The sequence below is a fragment of the Aythya ferina genome, assembly GCF_964211825.1.
Source record: "Aythya ferina genome assembly, chromosome: 6".
Classification (NCBI taxonomy): domain Eukaryota; kingdom Metazoa; phylum Chordata; class Aves; order Anseriformes; family Anatidae; genus Aythya; species Aythya ferina.
Genome location: NC_140303.1, coordinates 14,016,152 through 14,026,544, shown reverse-complemented (window position 1 = coordinate 14,026,544; position 10,393 = coordinate 14,016,152). Strand labels below are relative to the sequence as shown.

General features: G+C 37.4%; 1 protein-coding gene and 1 long non-coding RNA gene across 8 annotated transcripts in view; one reads left to right on the top strand and one right to left on the bottom strand.

The window, feature by feature from the left end:
* The window catches only part of DIP2A (disco interacting protein 2 homolog A), a 114,045-nt gene that overhangs the window by 19,274 nt on the left and 84,378 nt on the right, over nt 1–10,393 (bottom strand). For 5 of the 7 annotated variants that reach the window (XM_084524339.1, XM_084524343.1, XM_084524341.1 and 2 more), the window contains exons 31-38: nt 9,473–9,641; nt 8,158–8,328; nt 6,195–6,224; nt 4,953–5,014; nt 3,235–3,292; nt 2,680–2,754; nt 1,852–2,026; nt 91–214 (exon numbers count right to left, since the gene is read on the bottom strand). In XM_084524339.1, the coding sequence (XP_084380465.1) occupies nt 91–214; nt 1,852–2,026; nt 2,680–2,754; nt 3,235–3,292; nt 4,953–5,014; nt 6,195–6,224; nt 8,158–8,328; nt 9,473–9,641 (864 nt within the window). Of the gene's footprint in view, nt 1–90; nt 215–1,851; nt 2,027–2,679; nt 2,755–3,234; nt 3,293–3,613; nt 3,717–4,952; nt 5,015–6,194; nt 6,225–8,157; nt 8,329–9,472; nt 9,642–10,393 lie in introns of those variants that run through there. The other 2 variants (XM_084524345.1, XM_084524346.1) reach the window with 2 other exon arrangements.
* Nucleotides 2,282–10,305, top strand: LOC311439085. The gene is made up of 2 exons (XR_014694537.1): nt 2,282–2,816; nt 9,235–10,305. It is a non-coding gene; the product is annotated as an uncharacterized lncRNA (long non-coding RNA).

Below are 10,393 nucleotides of genomic sequence, written 5' to 3'. Positions count from 1 at the left end.
CAATCTAGCTTGCTGTCCTGCAAAATTTGATTCTTTCTATTTTGGAAGATATAAAAGGATACAGAAAAATAACTGAACCATAACTCTTACCATTCTGCAATGCTCTTATGTGCTCTTATTACAGATGTCTCTATATCAATGGGGTGGTACCTCATTCCTCTGAGCTCCAGTGTTTCATCCAAAGAGCCTACGACATACAGGGCATCGTGCCTCTCTGCGACAGAACACAGACATTACAAACATCAACAGATCTGAAGAACAGACATCCTCATTTGTACGTGCTTATTCCTGATGTTACAAGACATTGCTGGTTCTTCTGAGGAGAAAGTCCATAATACACATCATGCTTTACCATTTTTAAAGATGAAGAATTGTGAGGTCATTTAGCACTTATGTATATTGACTCAAAGCAAAAGAAACCAGACTAAAAATAATTTCTGTTATCCAGTTCTGTTACTTCTCTTACATAACATGATCTCAGTTCATAAAACTAATCAAAATCCATCTTTTCCTCCCACTATTCTTACCAAAGAACTTCTCTCCAATCAAAAGGAGGAGAGATTTCCTTTTTATTTTATTTTTTAAAGAATTTATACCCACTTGTTCTCATGACAGCAACATTTTTCTCAACTTAAGTTCCCCACAGTTAATGAAGAGAACAAACCTATTACCTTAGCTTTCCTAGGTTAAACACACAAAGCTCTTCTAGACCTTACAGAACACGCTCTCCAAACTGACATGCTCATCCTGTAACTCTGTCGAAAGGAATTGTTCTTTTTTCTTCTGTGCCTATTTTAGAATTCTGCTCAGTCATGTAACGAGACTAAAAACTACTGGGAAGCAGCACTATCTTTCATTCACATTTGCTAATAATGTGGTAATTTATGACAGCTGTTCTCTCAAATGCTAACAAACTTAAGGACAACTGACATTGCTCCACAGCAGGAATATCTTTATATGTGATTTTTTAGAAAGCTACAAGACACAAAAAAGTGCTGTAGTAATCTAGTGCCTTGCCATCTGCAACTTCTCGTTGTGAACATCTGCTTGCAATTCCCCTTTCTTTCCACTACCAGCTTTCTCCAGAAGAGGGAGCCACTCCACATTTCCAGAAGTGGAAAAAAAAATGTTCTATCTTGTATCATGGGCGATTACAGGATCTATAAAAGGTATCTGTGAACGCCCTATTTATCCAGTGACAGCAATGAGGGGGAGACAGATACTATCAATGGAGATATCACTGTTCATTTAAGTTCAATCACAAGCAATCGCAGGTACATTGCTAACAAGTTTTTCTTCCATTTGTGTACATTTCTCAAGTTCAGACACTGGTTTAAATTAGAAAAAAAAGAGAAAGAAAAAAAGGAGATGAACACTATTTATATATTGGAAAAAAATAAGGATAAGTTACTCCTCTAGACATTTCACTTCTGAAAGGCTGGGAAATTGCTGATATTTGTGCATGTCCTAGAACTGCTGAATGACTTACCATTATTAGTATTATCTAGATCAGCACTGAAATACTGTATTCTCTCTGTACAAAAGAGGTTTACGCAAGAAGTAGAAAGTCTCTAGTGCTCTTAACAAGCACACTCATATTATTTTGTTTAAATGGATATAAAGGAAGAGGATCCTACTTTCTAAATGAAAAGTGCATTACGAATTTCTCCTTTTGCATGATTACCCAGTATCATTATAATCAATGAACGTATATAGAGTAAAGATTCCTTTTATATTCAGCTCTCTTATGGAAGCCAGGATAATCTTGCAGGACAGCTTACTCTTTGCTAGGCTCAGCTACCCCAATGAGTTTCAGCACATGCTTCTCTAAGTGTATCTGTTTCCTCTCACCTCCACTAGCATCAGTAAGTTCAGTTCTGCGCAGAAAGCCAAGGTATCCAGTCCGAGCCCATATGGTCTGAGTGTCTCCAAAACTCAATCGAGCAGTAAAGTGATCAGCGTGCAGTGCTTCTTCTCCATACACTGTGTAGTAACCAGTAGCATTATGCGGACTACTCACCCATATCTAGGGGGTTAAAAAGAAAAAAAAAGAAAAAAAAAAAGAGAACTATTCCAATACAAATAAAGGTGATTTTGCCAGATCTGGGCAGCGTAATTTATTGATTTAAATTTTAGGAGTTGTTTTACTAAAATAATTAATTTCTGGCTCAGAGTAAATGACCAGGAAAAAGGATTAAAAAACATTTTACATACATGTAATTGGGGACAGTCAAGAGAAAAAATGAACTAGGCATTTGACATACTGGAAAAGGACACCCACCAACCAGCTATCTTCTACTAGAAGGGCATCTTAATAAGCACAAATCCAAATGTATATAAAACACAGATTAAACCAAGCAGCAAATTACCTCATTACTACTATCCACTGATGGAGTATATAATGATACACAGTATCTACTCACTTCCTCATGTAACTACCAATCAGACACAGACTTGTTAACTGATACCACCTGGTCCTAGCATGCAATAGTTTGGCACAGGAGGGAGAAATCCATGCAAACATTCACATAAATATCTGAACCATCCCAGCTCTCTGCTGAATTCATTTCCTTGCCACATCAATTTGATTGTGGCTGTCTAAGTATGACATGAATTTACCTAATATGATTTATCTATATATGATATCACTGCTGATAAACAAAATATCGGAAGCTTTACCTCTCCTAAATGTGAGTCTCCCAGAGGTCCCTTGGTTTCTGTGTGTGCTATGATGACCTTTACTCCTGGAAGAATCTTCAACAGAAAACAAAGGTTTAAAACTGAAGTTAACAGAAGTTGAATTCATCAAAAGAAAGGTAAGTTAATAATGCAAAGCCACAGAAGTCAATCCATGCAAATCTTCCCTTTCTACTCTTTACTCCATGGGTATCAATCAGTTCTTCCTACTAAGTTGATTAATCATTTAAATTCTAAGCAGCTATTTTGCAGCTTGTATTTAGCTACAGAACTTATCTTTCACACCTGAAAAATGCCTTGTGTGAAGGCCTGTGATTTTTTCAGTTACAGCAACATATAATACCTATTTCTTCATTTTACAATCTTTGCTTCACTTTTATCAGCTGTTCATGTCATGCTCTCTCTAGTGCCTCTCCTAGATATACTGTGATTAGTGAAGCACATTCAGCCTGACATTGCTCAGACTCTGTACTGAGAGAAACAGTTCACCATCCAGATAGGGATAGTGAGGAAAAAAGATTGCTCTCAGTCTCTCACCTTCCCAGACTCCATAAGTGGCAGACTGTGGGGAGAACCTCTCTCTACCAAACGTACCCTGAGAAAATAAAAGAAAAATGCATTTGTACAGAGATCCATGAACTTAAATAGAAGTTAAATAAACTTAAATAGACGTGTTTCATGATATCAGTGCAGCTAAGGATAGGATAACACTGGATATCGTGAAGCACGTCTATTTAAGTTTATTTAACTTCTGACACTCAATTATTCACAAGACAGTTAAGAGTTTCTAGCTGTCTTCAAGACTTTAGTATTAGCATTCCCATATACCCGTTTCCTTTAAGAATCAGAAACTCATCTCTCCAGAGAGATGAATAACTCATTCCAGAAGAGCTCTAGGGTTGCAGTTTCACCAGCATTTTTTACTTTCATCATCTTTATTGAACTCTCCTGGACCTCTGCTTGCCACACTGAACCATAGCAGCCCCAGTAGGAATTACAAAAAGTAAGGAGCAAGAAACCTAAAAAAAAAAAAGGATTACACTGTCCATTAGTGGCATAACTTATGAAGATATTACAGTTGCAGAAGGAGCAAAAATTGAGTGCAATAGGAGAGGTGTACAAGAGAAACGGCTCCTACACACTATGCATTATTTTACTAAACCAACACACATAGGCTAGAACTGATTAGCACCATGGGAGCTTTGAGGCTATGGCTGAACTTAACAATGTATCTCAGGCAAATCGTAGTGCTATATTAAATAAAGAAAAAATGAGCAATTTACATGGATCTGGTCAAATGCCAGATGAAGATCATGCACATGATGCTTGTTTTCTAGTAACTAAGATTTAACCTTCCAAAAATTACAGAACAGTAGTCAAAAAAAAACCTGCCAGTTAAGCCCCTGATTGAAATAATAAGCCCCTGATTCAAAACAATCAATTAAGAAGATTTTTTTATATCAATACCAAGTATTGATATTAAGTTTCTTAAAGTAAGTACAGAAACAAATATGTATGAACATATGTATGATGTATGAACACTACTAAAATTAGTCTGAACTTGGTAATGCCAGCAATTTTATCAGCTAAGTTAACCAAGAGACAATATAATGCAAAAATTATTGACTACAGAATTAAGACAGATAGAATGTATCCTCAACAAGATTCCAGATGATGTTTACATGTTCTGTCTGAAGAAAAAAAAAAGTCTAAGTACAGCTAACTGTAATTTTTCCACTATTTCAAGGATTGTTATAGAGAAGATGAAGCCCAATTGCTCTGAGCTGTACATCATAAGGAGAAGAGGTCAGGCACATAAGCTGCAAGAAGGGAGACAACAGTAAGAAATTTATTGTCCTACAGCTGGATGTCAGCCTCAGGACATGTACCCAAAGGAAAATCCCCACTTTTGGAGATTTTCCAAACAAAACTGGTCCTGGCCCTCAGTAATGCATTGAAACCTTGGAAGTTGGCCCTGCATTGAGCATGAGGGATGTCCTGAGATCCTGCCCACCCAAATCTTTCTGTGATTCTGTGACTAACCAGCCAACTGGGAAATCACCTTTTGCTGGTGGTACAGTTAACTACGAAACAGCTAATGAGTCTGGATTATAGAATATGGATGAACAGACAGCAACTTAAGTTAGGGTGCAAAAAGGAAGAGCAGAAGAAATGATGGAGGAGGAGATAGAACTTTCTCCTCTGCAGTCATTTAATGGTTAATGTTATGTTATGTACCATAACATAATCTGTACCTGTCATGTCGAAGTGCTCTCATATCTACATAGACCGTTGTTGGATCTGGTCCTGCTGTTCCCTATGAATACAAAGGACGAAACAAAATCAACAGAAGCCAGAAAATCCTATTTTCATAGCCATATAAACTCAAAAATTCCTCTCCCTCTTTTACTGACATTTATAAAGTACTGTCCTAATCTACCAAAAAAATAGTCAGAGTAGTCACCCTCTAGAGTGACTGTCATAAAGCATTGATGTTTTATGCAATTATATAACAATTTCAGAAATGTTTGCATTTTACAATAGAAATTAGTAAATTTATTTGTAGAAATTAGTAAATCAATGCACAAGTGAAGTATGTATATATACAGTTAAACCTTTAAGTTTACAAAGTTTTACAAAATTACACCTCTTTTAAAAACACTACATAGCAAGTGCAAAGTATGTGAGCATAAACCTACACGGGCATAACCCCTTTCCTAAAGCTCAGCTGTTCTACTTCATAGAAGTTTTGCTAACTTTGAAGAAAAAAACATTCAACTAAAACATACCTCTAACCATCCGCTATCTTTTCAATGCTCCTGCAAGTAATGGCCTAGACAGAGGCAGACATCTTGCAGTCAGAAGATAAACCTTCTGACCAACTCTGGAGGAAGGTCAGACTCCTAAAATAAATTAATTTCCCAACATGGCAACAGGGGACTTTTTTCTTTTTTCCAGCAGAGTTTAATCTCAAGGCAACTAGAAACTACTGTGAAATGCATATTTAAGCTAAAAAATGTAGGCAGAGTCAGTGATTATTCTCTCCCATGCAGGGAAACATAGCATAGCTGCTCATTTTAGAAGTTTTGAAAAATTAGGCTGCTTTTTTATCCCCTCCAGAGCAGGGAACAGTAACAATGTCTTTATAACAGCATTGCTTTCTAAATCTGTAGCACTGCTAAGGCTCAGGGAAACCGATGGCCATACCAGATTGGCATTATGGCGTTTACTTTTTAGGAAGATACCACTCATTAACATAATTCCTTGCTATAGCCCCATACTGCATGTTTGAGAAAGAGGTTTTGTATTTCAGCTACAAGTGCTTTTTTTTTTGGGGGGGGGAAGGACAGACGGACACAAAACACTTCTTTAGAAAAAAAATCACTTGTCCTCTTTCAAGTGAAAACTCCCTCAACTAGGATACATTCCTTATAGAGTTTTACCACTGAACCAGACTGACTTTAGGACATTACAAGCACACACATGCATCACTATACCTGCTCAGCCAGCTTGCCCAGCCTGTTTGGCTGACAGTGGGACCACAAACAGAAGTAACAGAAGCCATCAAAGTGTGTGAAACAGAGAAAAAGGGGAAGAAGAAAATACAAACAAAGAGGCACTGGAGACATAAGATACACACAGTAAGACAGAAAACAAAACTCATACTGTTTCAGAGTGAAAAGAAAATTCGTATTTCAGATTACTTAAGAGCCTGTTTTTTTTTTTGTTTTTTTTTTTTTTAAAGTGATTCACTGGGAAACATGCAAGTCCCAGTAAATAAACAAGAGGCTTAAAGCAGATCATACATAATGTCTGCTGTCCTATCATAAATCCCTCCTCCATCTGCAAGCATCTAAACGCTACTTGTAACTTCAGAAGTAACTTTTACTTCTCAGTCGACCAGTCCAGTAAGGTGGTAAGCTGTCATTGATTTATTTGCATGCTAAATTGTATCAAATACTCAGTTTGGCTACAAATCTATTCATTTAAATTCAACAACATAAAATGTCAGATACAGTTATGCTTTAGAAGAATGTGGGAAAGGGTAAAAGTAAACTAAAAATAGAATGAAAACAAAGATAAAGAGGTATAAAATGAGGAGAAAGCTTAAATGCCCAGAAGTCCTACATTATTCACAATTATCCTGGAATACTCTCCTGGAAAAAATGTTGATTTGGTGTTTTTTGTTTGTTTGTTTCTGTTGTTGTTGTTTTTTGCTTGCTTTATGCTAGTTTAAGACAGAGTATTCTACCATAAAAAGAGACTGAAGATTTCTCATATTGCTGCCTGTGAATTATCAGAAGTTCTTGATATCATCAAGATAGAATAGCACAGTGTTAGTCTAAGTATGGTCTTCTAGATTATTAAGGCTGCTCTTAGATTAATGTCATAGGTATGTGCCTCCAAGTTAGACTGCACAGGAAGTTCTTACCTAGCCCCAAACTGCTATAGCCTATTTAGTTTGAACAGTTTGAACAACAGATAGCCAACATATATTTTTAAAATCCTTTTTCAGACAGGCCATTCAGAAAGTTATTCTTTGACCCTTGGCATCTGAAATGTTCTATTCAAGGAACTTTCAGTCTTTCTTCACAATCTTCTTCATTTCATCTATATCTATATTTTTTCTATTTTTCTACTGATTCATAAAATCACTCTGGCCATATTTCTTTATAACTGGTTATCTAGAGGGTGTTAATATTTTCTCCTTTAATATGTGCAAAAAAAAATAAAGAAACTAAATGAGCAGTTATGAATGACAACATATTTAAGAAGCTGTTGGTTAAATTACACATATGAGATTAGTGTCAACTGAATACTAAGCTATCAAAGACACGTCTGGACAACTGCATGTCATTGTCTCCAGTCTGTGACACGGGGATGTGTAATACACATGCCTATTCTCCCTCTCAAAGCTTCCCATTTTATACCTTTAATTGAAAGTAAGTCCAACTCTTATATGGAATGAGACAAATGTATTTGCATGTTGATAGTAGTCATTTGAAATCTTTCGAAGTGAAAAGAAAACTGTCAACCTTGATAGTTTTCTTGGGTCTTTGAGATAAGAGTTTTTATTTGAGGAACTCTTATCTTCATTTAATTCTACATATACATCAGCTATTTTTCAACAGGCAAAATCTGAATCACATGAAAGCTGAAATTGCATTGCTCAAAATATTTACCATATTTATGAACAGGAAGATATGTATTTAATTTAGTACTGTTCCTGCATAGCAGGAAGGAAAGAAGTTTTGTAATGCTGATCCTCCAAATTAGACAGGCAAATCAACACTATAATTCACAACTTATAACTTTATTCAACTGGGTGAAGAAACAGCAAGCAATGGAGCTCTAGATTATGTAGCTTATTAGAAAAAAATAACACAGCTGAATATGACTTCCTATAAAGTTCCCAGAGATACTGTGTGTAAGAGTAAGGAATAAACAGTTTAATCTCACCTGTAAGCAAATTGCTACGTTGACCCTGCACCCAAATGTAGTGCTCACTGCACGAGCAGAGAGGCCCAGGTCTTTGAATAACTTAGAGAAAGACTGTGTTAATGTAATCCTTGGTCTCTCCTCTGCAACCACCATGCATGTTCGCACACAAGACAAGTTAACTCCTTTCATCTGAGGGGTTAAATAAAGAAAACAATACATTTTAAGTCTGAAATCAGCATTTCTACAAATAAACCATTTTAATTTGTGGAACTGGCTGTCTTTAAAAACTGACATGAATTCGTTAAACAATATGAACACAGACTGCATTCAGTTTGGCTCCAGCCAAGCAGGACAGCCCTCTAAAACTGTGCCAAACAGTTTTGTGTCACAGTGTGATGCGCAAGACAGAAACCGCTCACATCACGTAGCTGTGACAGACACTCATCATTTTGAGCTGAAAAAACACAAAACATTATTGTGTCTCAGGGAGGGGCAGGCATCCACATGAAGCTCACAAGATACCTGCTTGCTCCAAATGCTACACAGTTCAGATAAAGGCAGAGCACTCAAGATGTTATGAATACTCATCAGCATCAATATGAAACCAAAACAACTGGCTGTGGGCCAAGATTCCCTTCAGTGAGGCCCAGGAGAACAGAGGAACAGAAGTTTTTGTTAGTTTGTTTTGTTTTCTTTCTATACTGAGAATAAGCACAATGTAGTTGCCTTCTTGCAAGCAACAAGCTGCCAAACATTCCCAGCAGAGGTCCTGAGCAGCTTAGTTACTAAAGCCATGGAAACTCTCCTGCGACTGAGACAGAAGTGCTTTCTCAAATCAATTAAACTTCAATTAAGAGATTTTCCTCAAAATAAATGGGTGTAAAGTGTGTAACTACAACTGTTAGAAAGATTACATCAGTTTTAGAATTCAATATTGTTTGTCTGAAAAGACCCTAAAGCAGGTGAGACTTGGCAAGTGTGGGGTTGGGCAGTCAGGGGGTGAAGGTATTTGCTTTTTTTTCATGTGTGTTTTGTTTTGTCTGTTTGGCTGGGTTTTTATTTTTGCCTTTCTAAGTATTTTGTCCAAAATTTCAGAAATACACAGCAGCACGGAGGAGGCAAAAAAAAACAGTTGAGAACATAAGATGTCTCCCCCCTCAGAAATGCAAGAGATGAAACTTTCAGCAATCTCAACATTTCCTGCAAAACAAGTGATAATTAAAAGCTCTCAAAGAAACACTTAGAGGACCATGTTCTACAGGACAAAATGAAGTATTTTTAGGAAAATACATGTATTTGTATGTCAGCGTGCTGAAGAGACAAGTCCACTTACCCGCAGCATGTCGGTCTGTGTTCCAAGCCCTTTGGTGCACATCTCCATCACTGAGTATGAGCAGAAAGTGACACGCACTTTGTATTGACTTACAGCAGACAACCAGAGAGATACATTGCTCTCCAGTTCCAGAGGAGGGACAAGAATAGACTGATGACCTGAATATACACTAAGGAAAAGAAGAAAACAAGCATGAAAACTTCAAGCCATCATAAAAAGCGAGAAGTTACTCAAAGAAAAAGGGAACCAAACAACAACAGGAAAAGTGAGAGCTTGATATGAACTTCAAATCAGCTCTTTAGAAAGCAAGCATCTCACTGGATTTTCAACTGATTAGTTGGCAAGGCACTATGGGTTAAAGTTAAGCCACAAACTTCAAGGTGAATTTATCTGTCCTGCAGTAAATTGCACTGAACTACAGGCAAATAAATTCTCAATGCCTTGAAATTTAGGCAACTTTTCATTTTCACATATGTAAACTACAGTAAGAGAGAGGGTAAGAATACATGTGCCATCCCACAAACCTGTGCCTTCTTTGCAAAGCCTGCTTCCCATGGCAGGCTGTGGTTGCAGCTCTGTCTCTTAGACCTGTTATCTCTGCCTGCTAGGCATAGCATGCAGTCAACACAGCTTGCACGAGAGGCACTGCCTGCCTAGCCTTGACCTAAGAATCAACATCGCCCTGGCAGCTTTCACTGCGGACTCAGAGTTATGAGGAAGCATTCATGCTCTTTGGCTCCCACCTCACTCACACTCACGGCCCCTCCTCACTTTTCTCTCACCCTCTCCACAAGCACCCAATATCCAGCACAGACTGTGTGCCTTGCAGCAAACGCCACTCATGTCTGCATCCAGGAAAAGCACCTGCCTAAATCTGCATGGTGAATGAGAAGAGAGATTTGGTAGGAATGATATTTCTGC